The sequence below is a fragment of the Cynocephalus volans genome, chromosome 1, assembly GCF_027409185.1.
Source record: "Cynocephalus volans isolate mCynVol1 chromosome 1, mCynVol1.pri, whole genome shotgun sequence".
In the NCBI taxonomy this organism is placed as follows: Eukaryota; Metazoa; Chordata; class Mammalia; order Dermoptera; family Cynocephalidae; genus Cynocephalus; species Cynocephalus volans.
This window is the reverse complement of record NC_084460.1, coordinates 271,458,166-271,477,451: the sequence shown is the minus strand read 5'-3', so window position 1 is coordinate 271,477,451 and position 19,286 is coordinate 271,458,166. Positions and strand designations below refer to the sequence as shown.

Below are 19,286 nucleotides of genomic sequence, written 5' to 3'. Positions count from 1 at the left end.
TAACATGTATTCCCTCCAAATTTATCAGTACAAGTTACAGTTCTTTTTTTCTGGTTTCAAAAACAGATAAGCATATCATGTCAAGTTCTTGCCTATTTTAATAACCATAAAATAAAATACCAAGATTTACCATGAAAACATTTGATAGCTTTCATAAGGTAACTTTATCACAGGATATATGGTATAATATGCAGGAAATTTCCATATACAAGGGTACTTCAAAAAGTTCAAGGAAAGATTTGTATTATCTCAAATTCTATTTTTCCACAAGCATTTTGAAGTTCTCTTGAATAAAACAATATTTTAAGAAGGGTGCTATTTTATTATTCATAAAATAAAGATAAGATTATTTAAACACTTACCATTTAAAAGGAATAAAAATAAATTCAAAATATCTGTTCAAAAAATTATCAAATTTCCTGTTTTGCACAGTTACCGAGATCTGCTCTCCAAAGGATAATTTCATGTACCTTCCTTATACAGAATGGTGAAAAAAGAGATTTGGAACTTCAAGTCGAGGTTTGAGAACTGATTCTACCATTCGCCAGCTATTTGGGAATGTGCTTTATATATTCAAAGGCATTGTATATATTTTAATTAATTCTTCTACTACTTTAAAAGTATTTAAATAATGGATGTTGAAAAAAGCTTAGGCTTCAAAAGCCATAATTTCACAACATGCCACAATGCTCAGGATTGAGAAGTAGCTGGAAAAAATCTCAATGTCTGAATCAATGAAAATAATTCAGATGAAACAATTATCTTGGGGTTTCAAGCATATTAATCCTTCAGAAACTCATATTCTAGCTTTCATTGTCTAAAATGACTGCCTACACATTTAGTTTTCCTGTCCACCAGGGAAGACCTCTCCTAAATTGTATGTAATTCTGATAAATACTGCTTCTTACTAACATATCTCAAGTAATATATTTAAAGGCTACTGGTAGAGAAAATAAATCTGCATTAAAAAAAAGGTATTCTATTTAAAAACTTTATATCCAACATAATTAAACATTGGCAATTAATGGAAAACATCCATTAAAGTAGAAACTCAAATAAAAGTTAAAATATAGGGTTAAGTTGTCATTTTTTAAAATGTGTGGTTTCAAGGCCCTCATGAAGTACGGTCTTCTAAATGGAATTTCAAATTGCCATTTTACTATGAAACACAACCTTACTTATCACATGGTCTACTAATCTAATGCTGCTTTCCTTAAAGTAAAACAAGGACCTAAAGACACTTGCAGAGAAATCTCAATTTTTGTTCCAATCTTTTACAAGTTTTTCACCCATATCTGACTTAAGCATTTTTTAAAAGATTCTCATCTTTATAAAGTCTTTCCAGAAATGCAACTTCATTTTCATGAAAACAACTACCCTTTGTCTTAGTGTATGCAATTTTTAAAATTCAGTTACATAACTATGACAAAAATTACAACTGGCCTAAACAGTTTGAGGAATGTGGTAGTGGCGGCTGCAGTCAGCTCCCAACAGCTCATAAGAACCAACTGGACACATCCCCTCCCAACCCCTCATTCAGTGATCTCACTTTGGTAGCTTGAAATCAGCCATGGTGGAAGTATTCATACAATAGATATCAGCAAACATTATAAATCAAGGCTTTTCTTTGGAGTGTGAAGTGTTAAAATTTACCAGCACACCACTAGTTTAGGTATACTAGCATACAGCCTACTGACCAAGACCCTTAATCATGCTCTAGGCTTCAGGCGAGACATTTTATAAAGTAAATGGTAAATAGAGTGTAATTAAGATAATTTCTACTTTATCTTCAAGATGGGCCAATGAGAAGCAATTACCATTTTTCATACTTCTTTTAAGTGTTACTGAAATGACACATTCAATCACATTATACTTCTACAGAAGTAACACGAGATTATTCATTATTCATTTTCCAATACTTTAAGAGACAAATCATCAGTCAAAGATAGTCTCTTTACATATACCTTTATTATATGTGTTTATCTCCTATAATCATATCTGCTACAAAGCATAATAATTAGTAAGAAAAAAAATAACACATTCACATAATAAAGGCATGAAATAAAATAAAGCAGTGACTAAATACATAGATGAAAAAAGTGGAGAATAAGAATTTTAAATAAGGACAAGTGAAAGATGCCAAATAGCTAAATCCATTAATTTCTGTCATTATTAAACAGAGGGAAAGTTTAGAGTTGTGAAAATTTTATGTCTCCAAATACCAAGAAATAAATCAAGTAATGTAATATCTCAAAACAATAAAGTGTCTAAATATCTTGGCTTTAATAAGTAACAAATAATGATTAAATATAAAGTGAAACATATTCTCTCTTAAGTAAGATATTGGGGCTAAAACACATTGATTCTATATTCTCACCATTTTATGATCATTAACAATCATAAGTTCCAGATATTTCATTTCTTCAAACACACCACGAGATGGCTGTAGAAAATAAAAATATATGGTCAGAAAAATGGTTGGTATGAAATATCTTTAATGCTCACCATTTACTTATAGATCAACTATGAATTTCCAAACAACTCTTTGCTAACAACTTTATAAAGACCTTAGAAGAAACTTGGTCAGAAAAATTTAAAAAGTGACTGTAAAATACGGGTGAACATTCAAATATACCTTTATTATATGTGTTTATCTCCTATAATCATATCTGCTACAAAGCATAACAATTAGTAAAAAAAATAACACATTCACATAACAAAGGCATAAAAAAAATAAAGCAGTGACTAAATATATAGATGAAAAAAGTGGAGAATAGAATTTTAAATAAGGACAAGTGAAAGATGCCAAATATATTCAGAAAAGAACTGTATTTAATTATCATTAAAGTACTCATCAAGATAGCATTCTATGGTTTGAATGTTTGTCCCTTCTGAAACTCATGTTGAAACTTGATCTCCAATGTATCAGTATTGAGAGGTGGTTCTGCCATCATGAATGAATTAATCCATTCACAAATTAATGGGTTAATGAGTTACTAAAAAAGTGGGTCTGTTATAAAAGCCAGGTTTGCTCTCTCTCATGCACCCTCTTTGCTATGTGACACCCTGTGCCACCTCAGGACTTTGTAGAGTCCCCACCAGCAAGAAGGCCCTCACCAGATGCATTCCCTAGACCTTGGACTTCCCAACCTGCAGAACTGTAAGAAATAAATTTCTTTTCTTAATAAATTACCCAGTCTCAGATATTCAGTTATGGCAACAGAAAATGAAATAACACACAGCCCATGTTGTTTTTATATGGTTTTGATATGTAAAAATATTCTAGAGAAAAACATATAGTGTAATTCTGTTATATAAATCTCAATGTCTTTAGCATCAAGTTGTGATAAATATATTAACATCTGTGTCGAAGATCAAATGGCTGTAGGTGTATAGGTTGATTTCTGGATTCTCTATTCTGTTCCACTGGTCCATGTATCTGTTTTTATGCTGTTTTGGTTACTATCGCTCTGTAGTATAGTTTTTTGTTTGTTTGTTTGTTTTTTGCATTTATTTATTTATTTATTTATTTATTTATTTATTTATTTATTTATTTATTTATTTATTTATTTATTTATTTGAGTGCATCGCTTATTTATTTATTTATTTATTTATTTATTTATTTAATTTATTTATTATTTTTTTAAAATTTTATTTTGTCGATATACATTGTGGCTGATTATTGCTCCCCATCACCAAAACCCCCCTCCCTTCTCCCTCCCCCCTCCCCCCCAACAATGTCCTTTCTGTTTGCTTGTCGTATCAACTTCAAGTAATTGTGGTTGTTATATCTTCTTCCCCCCCCCCCCCCCGGTTTTGTGTGTGTGTGTGTGTGTGTGTGTGTGTGTGTGAATTTATATATTAATTTTTAGCTCCCACCAATAAGTGAGAACATGTGGTATTTTTCTTTCTGTGCCTGACTTGTTTCACTTAATATAATTCTCTTGAGGTCCATCCATGTTGTTGCAAATGGCAGTATTTCATTCATTTTTATAGCTGAGTAGTATTCCATTGTGTAGATGTACCACATTTTCCATATCCACTCATCTGATGATGGACATTTGGGCTGGTTCCAACTCTTGGCTATTGTAAAGAGTGCTGCGATGAACATTGGGGAACAGGTATACCTTCAACTTGATGATTTCCATTCCTCTGGGCATATTCCCAACAGTGGGATAGCTGGGTCGTATGGTAGATCTATCTGCAATTGTTTGAGGAACCTCCATACCATTTTCCATAGAGGCTGCACCATTTTGCAGTCCCACCAACAATGTATGAGAGTTCCTTTTTCTCCACAACCTCGCCAGCATTTATCGTTCAGAGTCTTAAACTCAGGTAGTGTTATGCCTCCAGCTTTATTTTTTTATTATTTTTTATTTTTTTGCTCAGGATTGCTTTGGCTATTTGTGGTCTTTTGTTATTCCACAGGAATGATAGGATTGCTTTTTCCATTTCTGAGAAAAATGTCAGATGGGGATTGCATTGAATCTGTAGATCACTTTGGGTAGTATGGACATTTTCACAATGTTAATTCTTCTAATGCAAAAGCATGGAATATCTTTCTATCTTCTTGTGTTCTCTTTAATTTCTCAAAACAGTGGTTTGTAGTTCTCATTATAGAGATTTTTCACATCCTTGGTTAACTTTATTCTCAGGTATTTTATTTTTATGGTGACTATTGTAAATATGCTAGCTATCTTGATTTCTTTTTCTGCATGTTCGCTATTGGAGTATAGAAATGCTACTGATTTTTGTGTGTTGATTTTGTATCCTGTAACTTTGCTGAAATCGTTTATCATCTCCAAGAGTTTTTTTGTAGAGTCTTTAGGCTGTTCTATATATAGGATCATATCATCTGCAAACAGGGACAGTTTGACTTCATCTTTTCCAATCTGGATGCCCTTTATTTCCTTCTCTTCCTTGATTGCTCTGGCTAGTACTTCCAACACTATATTGAGTAGGAGTGAAGAGAATGAGCATCCCTGTCTTGTTTCTGTTCTTAAGGCAAAAGCTTTCAACTTTTCACCATTCGGGATAATATGGGGAAGAGACTGCCTCTTCAGCAAATGGTGCTGGGAAAACTGGATAGTCATAGGTAGGAGAATGAAACTAGACCCATACCTCTCACCATATACCAAAATAAACTCAAAATGAATTAAAGAATTAAATATACATCCTGAAACAATAAAACTCCTTAAAGAAAACATACGGAAAATACTCCAGGTAGGAGGACTGGGTACAGACTTCATGAATATGACCCCAAAAGAACAGGCAACCAAAGGAAAAATAAACAAATGGGATTATATCAAACTAAAAAGCTTCTGCACAGCAAAAGAAACAATTAACAGAGCAAAAAGACAACCAACAGAGTGGGAGAAAATATTTGCAAAATATACATCTGACAAAGGATTAATAACCAGAATATATAAGGAACTCAAATAACTTAACAGCAAAAAAACAAGGAACCCAATTAAAAAATGGGCCAAAGAGCTGAATAGGCATTTCTCAAATGAAGATACACAAATGGTCAACAGACACATGAAAAAATGCTCAACATTACTCAGCATTCGGGAAATGCAAATCAAAAGTGCTTTGAGATACCATCTCCCTCCGTTTGGATGGCTAATATCCAAAAGACTGAGAATGATAAATGCTGGCGAGGTTGCAGAGAAAAAGGAACCCTCCCTCCTATACTGCTGGTGGGACTGCAAAATGGTGCAGCCTTTATGGAAAATGGTATGGAAGTTCCTCAGACAATCACAGATAGATCTACGATATAACCCAGCTATTCCACTGCTAGGTATATACCCAGAGGAATGGAAATCATCATGTCGAAGAGATACCTGTACTCCAATGTTTATTGCAACACTATTTACAATAGCCAAGAGTTGGAACCAGCCCAAATGTCTATCACCAGATAAGTGTATAAGGAAAAAGTGGTATATCCACACAATGGACTACAACTCTGCTATTAAAAAAAAATGAAATACTACCATCTGCAGTAACATGGATGGACTTAGAGAAAATTGTATTAAGTGAAATAAGCCAGGCACAGAAAGAAATATACTGCATGTTCTCACTTAATTCATGGGAGCTAAAAATAAGTTAATTAATTTATACAGAAACAAATGAATTGTTAGGGGAGAAGACACAACAATCACAACAATTCCTTGAACTTGTTAAGACAAGTGAACAGATATGATGTTGATGTTGGGGAGCGGGGATAGAGGGGGAAAAGGAGGAATTGGTAAAGGGACACAAAATTCAACTACATTATATGCTGATAAATTAAAATAAATTTAAAAATATATATTCATATCTACTTAAACCTTCTAAGAAAATCTAGGAGTTCTGGTCAAGATGGCAGAATAGACAGTCACCAGAGTCACTCTCTCCCACAAATCAACCAATTTACAACTATAAAAATGTAACAATAGCCAAGCTAGGGCCACTGTTGCTCAGGGGAAGAGGAAGAAAGTCCTACGGAGTTCATGAAGGCGGGAGAAATCATGAGGAGAGAAAGACAAAACTGCTTGGAGTGTTTCAGGCTGCGTCCGCTTTAAGGCTGGAGCTGCTGAGCGCATGGAGCAGGAGCCAGCAGAAGCCGCAGCTGTGCCTTTCTGATGGAGTTGCTTGGAGATGGAAGGGGAGAAGAGGGCCATGGTGGCCCCTGGAACAGCAAGACCACTACTAGGTTTTCTGTGGACTCACACAGGAGTGAGGAGCCAGAACAGCTGAAAACGGGGAGCCATTCAGAGGCCAGTGAGTCATCACAAGGGACCGGCGCAGGGCCTGTCCCATGGGAAGTGACTGGAGCACAGGCAGTGGGGGAGACAGGCCCACAGGAGAACACTGGGACACAGCAAGGACAGCTGATCCATCCCCCAGTCAGTGCAGAACCACGCAGAGGAGACTGGTTGGGAATGCATAATTGGATGGGGTGCAGTTTGATGAAAAAACTCAGGCCCAGATCAGAGTTTCTATACAACCAAGGTATACTGGATCTCTGAAGAGCTGAAAGTACTTTAAATCCTGAGCTGCACAAAAAGCCTTCTCTAGTGAAACAACAGCAAAGCAGCAATTTAGCTCAACCACACAGCTCAAGTACTGGTTCCCACAGGAAGTTACCCCATTGTAGAAGTAAGCAAAGGACAAAAAATTAGTTCTAGCCCAGGCACACCACCAACACCTCGGGGCCCACCAGGGGACCTGAGGCATGGAACCAGGGACCAGACCCCCTGCCACAATAAGGCACACCACCAGCACCTCAGGGCCCCACCCAGGGGCCTAGGGCATGGAGCCTGGGGACTGGACATCTCTCACCCACAACCAGGCACACTGCCAGTGCCTCAGGGCTCCGGACGGGAGTCCAGGTCATGGAGCCGGGGATCGGACACCCCCGCCCAAAACCAGCACCTTGGGGCCCCACCCAGGGGCCTGAGGCATGAAGCCAGGGACCAGACACCCCCCCCTCACACCCACAACCAGGCACACTACCAGCACCTCGGGGCCCACCCAGAATCCTGAGACATAGAGCCGGGGACCAGACCCCACTCACAAACAGGGACTCCAGCACCAAGGAGCATGCCAAAACATCACCTCCATGTGGGTGGCCCACCACAGCTACCACAGTAACCACAGGTTCCACGAAAGTGGCTAGACATCATAACCACCACGCAGATGGTCCACCAGCCACTGGAGTGCATTGACACAAGGAGAATCACCATCAGAAACCAAAGAAAAGAAGAGGATGTCTCTCTCCACAAAGCCCATTCAAGAGTGACAGAATAAGTAGCTGCTTTATGACAATGTTAGAGGACCTGAACACACCTCTCAACATTAGAAAGATCATCTAGGCAACAAATCAACAGAGTAACCATTACTCTTTCAGAGGGAGAGAAGAAATCTAGGGTTATCAGTGGGGGGAGCGGGGAAGGAGAGAGGGATAGGGAGAGATTGGACAAGGGGCATAAAGAATAAGTACAACTTTTAATAATGCACATACTAGTAATATTGATTTGATCAACATATGTCAACATTGAACCCCTAAAATATGTGTAATCAATTATGATTCAATAAAAAATAAAAGAAAATAATAAAAGAAAATCTACATAAAACTCATTCAATAAGAATAGTATAAATTATAATTACCTCTAGTTATATCTGAAACAGGTATCAATGTAGTCAAATAGAAACATTAACTCACTGGAGTGAAATTCTAATAACAATGTACCAATTCCTAACCACACAACTTCTCAAAGGAACAAACATTGCCAATTATTATATTCTAAATTCTTCCAAATTTTAATTATTACTAGATAATCCTTTAAGAAAAAGAACTAAGTATTTTAGCCCCCTTTTGGACTTCTATTTCTTTTTCATAGTTGGAAAATTAACAATAGTGTCTATTTTTTCCTCATGTACATAGTCATTGATCAGTTTATATTTGATAGAGGTGGACTGTAGTGAAAGAGCAGCAGCCTATATAAAACTTACTACCAACCACATCTTCAAGAATAAGCAAAAAGAGATCTCTAAGTACAAAAAATAACTGTATCCACAATCAACTTAATACTAATACAGGCTCATGGAAAAGAGATTGATTTAAACTGAAAGCATGTTTTTGAGGGCTAGTAGTAAAATTTTTTCACACACAAAAATACATTCAGCAAAACATTATCTAAAATGTACAATTTCCACAATAATTACTCATTAAGTTATCTAGTAAATTACATGTAATCTATAAGCTGTGGAATTAATTCTTGGTTACACAGCATTCACCATGTAATTACTAAACAGTCCCCATCATTACAGCTTTCTAACCTATTATGAAAAAGACTAGGAACAGAATTTCAGTTACAAAGCCCCTATACATTTATCAATATGTATAACATATATGACAGTAATTGATTATATAATTACATGACTTTTATTTAGTAACTGTCATATCGCTAATGGTCAAATGGATTTATTCCATTCTGGGAAACACATCCAACTTCAAAATTTGGTAAACAGAGTTTTCGATTTGAAAGAAATACAAATAAGCATGATTAGCCAACATTTCAAATTCTGACTTTTTCCCCTACTTTTTTTGTTTTGTTGACAGAAACATTTTAAATAATTTTATATAAGCCATATGGGGGGAGGTCTGTTCTATAAATAGAAAGAAAATGCACTGCAATTTTCACAAGAAAATTGAGCTTGAAAACAGAGCTAAAAGAATATATTCGATAGATGACAGCAGGGTTCACAGACACCACATCAGGCTGAATCACTAACAGGGAGAGATGAATAAAAAGCAGTCTGTTGCTTAGGCTCAAATCATAGGCTTTCTTGGTTTGTTGTTTTTGTTTTAAAGCAGAAGCTCCCCAGATCTCAACTTTTAGGCACACTCAGCGTGGTGACGGGCACACAGATTAACTAACTGGGTATAATGCCCCACCCATGGCTCAAGGCCACACTCACATTCACTGCTCTCTTCCTTCTTCTCAGCCATTGCAATTCAGATAGAAAGGGCCACTGGTCACCACTTTCCACACCTGTGAAAAAGAAAAATGAATATCAAAATTTATGCTTGACTGCATTCCAATGGGAGTATGTTTCTAAAATACCACATGCAGGAATAGTGGCACTGATAATATGTGTCACCTCAAAATCAAAATAAACAAAGGTGAAAAAAGTATACTGATCATTAAACATTTCACACTCTCATGGTCATGAAAAGGTTGAGTTCAAACATGTCATTTTCTTCCAGACACCATGGAAATGTAATGAGGTGTTCAAGCTTCATTAGAAGATGCATATTGGACCTACACCCACTTGATAACATTGAACATTGGAGAGAATTCTATGCTTCATTCATTTTAGAATCAAAATAACATACAGCATAAACTTTTGCATAAAGCATTAAAGACATCCAGCACTGATGTACAGACGGAACATCATACCCAAAAGAAGCTCTTGTCAACATTAGCATGCCTCAGCAGCAGAGACAGGAGGGACACAATACAAGCTGGCTAAAGAGCAGCTCACTGCCAGGAAAATGTAAGAATGAACTTCACTATAAATCACTGTGCTAAATTTGACCACACTCTCTAGTTCCCAGCACAGCTTTACTCCTGGGCTTCATGTTTCAGTCTTTCCATCAGAAACACTCTCTGTGCCTCATTACATGAAAGCTACGGTTCACTTTACAGTTCTTGGACCAATCCCACTTCCCAACAAGCCTGCCTGCCTACCAAGTTCCACCAAGTCGCAGCTCCTACTACATAAATATAACAGCTATTTGAATTAAAACTTACTGTGATTCTTCATTTGCTTAGAATATTGTCCCACCAAGGTTTTCTGAATTATATGTGGTCGACCTGTGCTTTTCTAAAACAAAAACAATTACAGGCAATTAGAAAGCAAGATGTGAACAAGACTCTATGGAACAGTTAGAACTTTCTCTAATGTTCTTCCTAAAATGGAAACATTTATATGTCAATCTTTTAGCTATCAAAAGTATATGTCCTATTGAAACTTTCATTTTAAATAAAATAGAGCATCATCCAATTTCCTCAGTTTAGATAAAAGCAGAGTTTTATTAGTTACTCTTAAAACAGCTTTCTTCAAAGGAAATTTGAATAGGAAGTTCACAAGAAACACAAAAGGTTAATAAACACATGACAAAATGATGAACACTTTAATATTTCTTCAAAATGCAAATTGAAAAAATGAAATAGCAATTTTTGCTATTAAATTAGCAAATATTTAAAAACTATGATATCCATAGTTATTTATAGCTGGAAGGCAAAAAGCACTCTCATACATTGTTGGTAGGAGTATACTAGTAGCATAGTTTGAGAGGGAAATGTGGCAATGTCTATCGACAACCTTGATATTCACATACTTTGCTCTAGAAGTTATACTTTTAGGAATGTCTTACTACCATTACTAGTATTAGTATTAGCTTCCATTACTGAGTGCATAGGCACTGCTAATGTGCATATTACCCAATTAATTCCTCACAAGAACCCCATACAGTGCATAGTTTATCCCCATTTTACAAATAAAGATATTGAGGATCACAGAGATACATTATAATTTTAAAATTATATTATAAAACAATCAAATTTATTTAAAAATATATGGGAATACATCATCAAAGAACTGGAAAAGTGTAAAAGGTGAAGAGGAGTTACCTTTGTGGGATGGGATAATAGATAATTACTATTTAGTTACTTGCTCATTTTCCTTTCCCAAATTTTCCACAATGGATTGGCTTTATAATCAGAAAAAAGTTATAAAAAAGTAACTTCTTAATAATTACATAAGACTTACAAAAATTAAGAATCTGGTTATTCATTTATTATTTATGAGATAACATGAATTCTAATTAGAAATATCCCATCCATATTACTTGATTTATTGCAAAGCATACTAAAATTAATAACAATAATAAATTAAACTTTAAAAAGACTAAATTCAATTGCAGTAAGCTCTTAATTCTTATAACAGGTGAAAAGGTATCTTGAGTAATGGAATTCAAAACTGGATCTACAACAGTTTTGAAAACTGACTAATTTAAAGTCTTGAGCACTGCTCCTTTCCCTCCCACCACGCTGAGGATGAGAAAAAAACATTCCATGAGGAAAGGCAGGGAATGGGAAGGAAGGCAAAAGAGAAAAGACAATAAGCACCTGCCAATCAGCCTCTGAACAATAAGATTTGGAGTAAACAATGCAAACCCAGCACTTTAAACATTATGACATTTTATATTTATAAATCTTTTGACAGATTTATAGACACTGTCATAAACATTTATTACTTCATCAAATCTGCAAAAGTGTCCTATTAGAAATGTATTTAAAAATTATCTCATTTTACACATTTAAAAAACTCTATGGCATAGAGAGTTATTATTCTGGTTCAGTTTTATTCTTTGAGTTTTTTTTTTTTTTTTTAGGGTAACAGGGCCATTAATCAAAGTCAGATTTTTGCTGAATGAATCAAATAATTTTGCTAAATGCAGGTTATCTACCCACTACTGGAGTAAAGGGAAAAACATTTTATGTAATCAAAATGTTTTGATTTAGGTAGGATTGTCCTTCTCTGGTAATTTTTATAAGTACTAGTTTAAAAATGATACAGCTTTATTCAAACATCAACCATTTAAAATGTAATGACTTTTCTGCTTCCAATCTGAAATTTGTCCTATATTCATACCCACATTGCCACAACCAAGAAAACAAATATTTGTCTGTTCAATTGTTATTATCAATTGCCTAGATAACAACTACCTGTTTCAAAATTTATTTTATCCAAATTTGAAATCTCTAAAGATAAAAAATGTTTCCTGCTCCCCATCAAATGATTGCAATATTCTAACTCTATCACTCTCACAATATTATTTTCCCATTAGCAGTTCTTACTGATCTGACTTCCCTGCTGTTACCCCGCAGGGCCTTCAATCTCCTACCATTCTCCCCTTGTTCCCAACTCTCCAACCCACTCAGGCTCCCAAAGTTCCTAGAACACTCTAGGCACACTCCTGCCTCAGAGCCTTTATATTTGTTCATCTCCTGGAATGTTCTTCCAGCTCTCTAATTTCCTTAAGGTCTTTATTCAAAATTAACCTTCTCTTTGTAGCCTTCCCTGGACAGTGTATATAAAAGTTGAAATCTCCTCTCCACCATTTTGGCTTCATTTTTTTCTCTTTAGCATGTACTACTATCTACCATATATGTTAATCATCCTGTGAATTCCTCTCTGTCCCTGTAAACAATACACTCCAGCAGGCTCAGGCTCTATGTCACTTTTGTCATTAATGTATCCCTAGCACCTAAAACAGTACCCACATGTAGTAAGCCTTCAATGTAATATTTGATGAATACAACAATATATCGAATTTTTAATGTGGTTGTATTTTAAGAGTGAGCAACATTACTGGAGCATATTTCTTGTCTAGTTGCTGACCTGTGCATGACTCTAAACGTTATTTTCTTCCTTATCTCTAAAGGAAACTAAACATTATATAATGTAATCATAGTTCAGCCCACAAATTTCCCCACTGAAGATTCTTAGGTTCATAAAGGTTAAGTACATGCTCACAGTCGCACAATTATCTCAAGAAGACAGTGAGGATGAAAGCTAGTTTAAAGGAAAAGAGGCTGGCCAGTAGAAAACAAAACGTCCTCTCTATTCTCTCCACAGACTGGAAAGAATTGGTCTTCGCTTCAGAACACCTGGGTTTGACGCCTCTTATCATCCCCACTGGTGTGTGGGCCTGCAATGTGCAACGTAAGCTTCCAAACTCATGCTACCATTCTAGGTTTGAAATAAAGTAACATGTATAAATGCACTTTGAAACCTATATTTATTTTCTCTTCACTGCTCAGAGGCAAAAATGCTGGAAGAGTAATACACCATAAGGAAACCGATGTCACGGTCGGACTCACCTCATCGTGAATCAGCTCCAGTGGCTCTATCATATACACAAAGGTATTATCTTCAAACATCCCACTATAACACAAGAAACCACACAAGGAGAGATTCACAAATACAGCAAATGGCAAGAAATAGCAAGTGAACTTTGTTACTGTGTCTTTATAATAAAGGATGGATCAGAACCTTTATGCTGCCCCAAATCTAATTCACACATCCGTATGGAATCCCCCTGCGGTCCCAGCACTCTACTAGACAGCATATAGGCTACAAAGAATATAAAAGTATAAACGAAAAACATACAAATAATACCTGACATAATTAATTTTTGAAATTAAATGAACAGATTAGAAGATTAATCTGGGATAGGACTATTCATACAGTGGCAGTATCTCAAGTTATTATTCCAGAACCATGTATAACTAGTTTACATTTCTAGTTGTGCAAATCCAATATCATCTATAAGAAAACTGACAGGCCCTTCATATATAAGAATAATCTAAAACCATCTGGTTCTGAAGAGGCAAACATAAGTAACTTTATGCTTGTAAATTTTGAATTTCTATCAAACAGCATGATTCTGTCATACAAATCACATTTAGTTTTGAGAGATGTAGATTTTTTATAAAGAGTGAAAAGAAGAGTTTCAAGATCTTTTCTCATCACACAGCCAAAATGAGATCATTCCATGAGGTGCTACTGCATTCGGGTCTACAAGGTGCTTACAGATGGTTTGTTTGGAGCCTGCCTCTAAGCTGACGCACAAGCTCCTCTCTTCCCCACCCCTGCCTGGCTACGTCCTACTTATCCTTAGGCCTGATCTAATGGAGATACACTTCTAAGATATACCTCTGGGAAACCTTCCTGGACTAGGTTCAGACACTCCATAAACCCCTCATCTTCCCCTTTACAGCACTGACCAAAATGGTAATTATATATTAATCTGTGTAATCATTTATTTAATCTCTGAATCTCCTGCAAATTCTAAGTGTTAAAGAGGGTGGAGACTTTGCCCTCCTTGTGCACCACTTCACAACCAGTCCCTAACAAGACAGGCACGGAAGAGTCACTAAATATCCGTGAAAGAAAAAACGGGAAGGGTGAATGGATAAAAGCAAGCTTGGAGGAAGGGAGGCCCCAGTGAGAGTCCCACGCACTGAAGTCCGTTGCAGGTCGACATGGCCACCTTGGAGTCTTTGACACCTCTGATGCTCCCATGATAGTAACAGTGTTCTCCACCCTGCAAAGCAGAAGGTTTAATTGACTGATTATATCTTATGCATCATCATATGCACTCTGTGAATCTTCTATAAAGGAAACAGAAATGCAAGGGTGGGAATGTATGTGCACTGTGTATTAGTAATCCTAGAAAGTCCTCCTACGTGTAGTCACAAATAGGACTAGGCAGTTTTCAACTTTTCCATAACAAGCATGTGTGTATTAAATTTAATGAAGGAAAACGGCTTTAAAAGGAATGACACCAATGTTACTTATGCAACTTATATCCATTTCTACGGTGTGTATTATAGGAGTAGATACTTACCAGATGTTGTTATGAAATAAGGCTTCCACCTGACTGAGGAGAGACCCCAAAGGTATTGTTTATTATCATTTTTGATGGAAAATTCTGTAAAATCTTATTATTTGCTTTCCTACCTTTTTAAATTAATTCTTAAAATTTTTTAGAGAACTTAGTTTTCAAAGTCAAATAGTAACTACAAGTCATTTTTTAAAAAAACACAGCAGCTTCCTTTCTCCCTCCCTCCCCACCTCCATGGCCACTGTTTTTAACTCTTTTAGCTGTTTCTTCTGGTGTTTACCTATGTATTTTTTAATAGAACATTTACATTGCTATGTCATGATCTATCCCACTTTAGAAATTATCTTCCTAATACAGAATCTTGTAAATCCCTCTCGCCCCAATACATTCCAATACACATCACCAGTTTTTGGTTAAATCAATATTTAATGTTTGCATTATGACTATGCAAATGTTCACAGCTGTGCCACTATAATTACATTTTCTTTCTTACTCCATTTTTAATTTTTTGAGAACTTTTGCTTCATTTTCTTTTTTCCTTATTTTTCCATTTCCTTGTTTCCATCTCTATATCACCTATAATCTTTGAGTATTCTAAAACTCCTCTCAGTATGGTCAAACACATCGGGTAATTTATCATGTCCATTTTGTTCCTGGAGACAGCCCTCCTGTTTGCCTTCGGTCTCCTGCCTCAGCCCACGCTCATTGCTTTCTAGGCCCCATACACAGCTGCCATCCAGGACTCTACTCTGGATGCTCCCCTTGCCTCCACTCTATATTGGATCCCAGATCCCCCGTCTTCCCCAGTCATGGTTTGCACTCCTCTTTTGTGGAGGCATATATCCTCCAGTACTTTCTTCAAAAAGTGTTCATGAAAGATAAATCTGGTGAGAGCTCGCATGTATGAAAATTTCTTCAACCCTCACACTAGATCCATAATTTGGGTGGGCAGAGAAGGCTAGCTTGGAAATCATTTTCTCTTGGCACTTCTAAGGCATTGTGAACAGTCTTCTAGTTTCTAATGTTGCTATTAAAAACTGGATCTTATTCTAATGTTATTTTCTACAAAATCTGTCTTGGCCCTTTCAAGAAAACTGCAGAAAATTCTATTCAGTCCCATTTTCATGAAATCTCATGATGTTTTTTGGTGTGGGTCTTTGCTCCTTCATCGTACTGGGCCCTCTGGGGCACCTTTTAATCCAGAAAACTATCCCCTTCGGATTGGGAAGCTCTCTGTTACTATTTCTCTGGTAATTCCTGCCTTTCCATTTTTCTCTATAAACTGAGCTCCTCCACCAGACTAGAGAAGGCATGGCCACCTGGCTATATGGGGTAGGGAATGAATGAGGGACTTAACTACACTCCATGTAGACTTTCAACCAACCTCTCCATTTTCAGATGCCTTTGATTCCTGGGTCTTTTTGTGATAAGTGTCAGGAGTTTGTTTGCTGCTTCTTGGTTTCCCCCCCAAGAGAACCTAGCAGAGCAGAGCAAAGCTAAGACAGTCGCCCCTCATCCATCTGCTTTCCATCTTCTGAAATTTTATGGACGCCTCTCATCTGCTGTCTTCTCTTCTCTTGTCTTTGCCCTTGTGAGTTTATATCCTTTTTTATTCTTTGTTATTTGAGTGGGTCATTGGATGGAAATAGAGATAAATATAAAATACATATATATAAATATAAAATACATATATACACACACAGGTATATTGTAAAACATTGCTTTTCTGTTCTCAAAAAGCAAACGGGCTATAAATATTGACTTGTGTAAAATATGTCAAGTTCTATTTGCATATTCAACTCCAAAACTAATAAGGACAAATGGTATCACACATCTCAGCAATTTGAGAATCCAGGTCAATATTCAGAAATTAAGTTTCAGACTCTTCACACAATTCTAAAAACAACCATAGGCAACTGTAAACTCCATCAACTGGTTATTAAGCACTTTGCATCATACCAAAAGGCTACCTTAAATCAAGTGACTATTAGGAGTAAGTGCATAGCAAACACTGTCATATTTACTTAACCTTTCTAAGAAGTGCTAAGATACTTCCAGATTAACCTAAAAATATTCTTCTCTTCCCCATAGAACATTTCCAAGTCCTTTCTTAGATCTAAGTGTCCTTAACTTGCATTGGAAACTGAAGGTTGATACTCTCTCACTACCAAGGTCATTGTTATCTGTTTAAATTAAGGTAGGATATTATCTTTAGAGAATAGGTTGAGTTCTCTGTATATTTGAGGTACACCATATTTTCTGAGCCTGAAATGAGACTTGAGACAGCACCCAATCCCTGATGTTTATCATCATAAGAAAGCTTTAATACCTAAATTATGTAGTAATATTAAGCACTATAAGCTATTCAGCAGGTTCCAATTTAGTATTAGTATTAGCACTATCAGAGGGTTTTCCGAGTTTCTTATGACTAAATTTGTACCTGTTTTTTTAAAAAGTATTACTGGAAAAATACTATTTGGCAACTCTTCAGACTTATGTGGCATTTTCTAAATAGCACTGCAAAGTAACGTCTTGAAGTATTTCGTATAAAACAAACCCTGAGAGAGAAGAGGCAATCCCTCTTGGGTAACATGTGTTAACAGTGGAGGGCCAGTGCAGAGAGGCCACTTCCAGAGGGCTTCATTAACAGTGACATTGGAGACTCAGCTCCGGGGTGTCTTCTACCAAAGGATCTAGCCATCTTGAACAACCACTATCTCACAGTAACTACTATCTCTATGTACAGACAGGGAGACTGGTACAAAGTAGTAAACAGCTCTGCCAAAAATAGCTAAAGGCCAAAGCAAATCCCACATCTTGAGGTTCTCGAGTTAGTGTTTCTCTTTCCAGTTAGGAAGGCTTCAGACAATTCAAGAGGGCTGGCCAGCATCGACCACCTGTGATTGGATCACAGACCTGTAACCAGGCAAACAGCAAGAAGAACTAAGAAGGGCTAATTCGGCACATGATGCAAGTATCTTCCCATCCCTATCCACATCAGTATTTTCAGATCCAAAACTGTCAGTCAGTTAATTAAATTCAACAAAAATGGGGCATCTGATAAGTGGAAGTTATTGGCTAGTCAAAGGAAATTAAAAATCCTAGTAAGTATGCTCGCTAACTTTCTCAGCCTACCACTTCCACATAGCTGAACACTCCACAAGCCAGATAATGCTCAAATAATAACTTTGCTCCACAAGGTTGCCATGCTTAGAATCCCATTGGAAATCATCAGACCTGCTCTTCAAATAATGAAACAGTGAAGCCATGCGCATCTTTTAAAACGCTTCCTAATCAGAAGTGGCTGGCGATATCAACTTTGTGACTCTAGTGATAACAAGACTTGGTTCCCTGATATTGCTGATCTAATAACAGAAACTATTTGATTCTACTCACTTTAATGAAAATAAAACCTACTGCTTCAATTTAACTGTTTTAAATTACCCTACCTTTGTGTCTGTTTAATTATTTCAACTGCTCAGTAAAGTTCCACCAGCTAGTTCTTATTATCTTCGTTGTTTAAGAAACTCCCATAAATATGGACATTCAAGGTGACCAAGCACTGATATTTTCAATCGACTCCTGAGAGTCTAGATAAACATTTGAAAATAAACTATACAGGTCTTAGCTATGAAATGTGTATACTATGATACCCATGTTCTGAATATAATAATACAACCTATGACACTACACTCAAATGATTACTCTATATGCATATCTTTAAATACTTCAAACTTATCAACTAGCAAATTGTGTCAATTTATTTTAAGAATCAGTGGGCTGGTAGCAAAAGAGAAGTAGAAAAAAGATATCTATAATTGGACACATACACCTGAATTCAAATATTGAAAAATAATTTCAGAGAATTGGGGAACTTGAGACCCTAACACCAGTTTAATTATTTCCCCTCATTAAATTTAATGGGGAAAAAATGTTCCTGCAGTTTAATTAATAAAATATTAGAATAGTCTGGTTGTACCAATGCTATATAAATTTTTAATAGTGCATATAAATTATACTATTCAAACTTAAAATAGCTTAATGAGGAGCCAGTGTTGTCTGCTATCTTGATTTCATGGGGCATAACCCCTTACTTCTTTCATATTCTATAACGCACTCAGCATACTGCCAGAAAGGGCAATATTTTAAACGGTTAACAACAACAATCTCAAATTTAGACTCAAAATTTAAATACGTGATAACCTTGAATCTAATATAAGGGGTTTTAGTGTGGATAGTTTTGTTCTCCGTGTTATTACTTGTTCATTATTTACTCAGTAGTGAGCAACTTTTTTTTAAAAAACAGCTATTAATTCAAAGA

At 36.1% G+C, this 19,286-nt stretch overlaps 1 protein-coding gene across 1 annotated transcript in view; it reads right to left on the bottom strand.

The window, feature by feature from the left end:
• Positions 1-19,286, bottom strand: part of ADAM23 (ADAM metallopeptidase domain 23) — a 171,965-nt gene that overhangs the window by 59,038 nt on the left and 93,641 nt on the right. The window contains exons 5-9 of the mRNA XM_063111068.1: positions 14,583-14,665; positions 13,440-13,503; positions 10,302-10,374; positions 9,466-9,539; positions 2,378-2,443 (exon numbers count right to left, since the gene is read on the bottom strand). Coding sequence (XP_062967138.1) covers positions 2,378-2,443; positions 9,466-9,539; positions 10,302-10,374; positions 13,440-13,503; positions 14,583-14,665 — 360 coding nt within the window. The remainder of the gene's footprint in view (positions 1-2,377; positions 2,444-9,465; positions 9,540-10,301; positions 10,375-13,439; positions 13,504-14,582; positions 14,666-19,286) is intronic.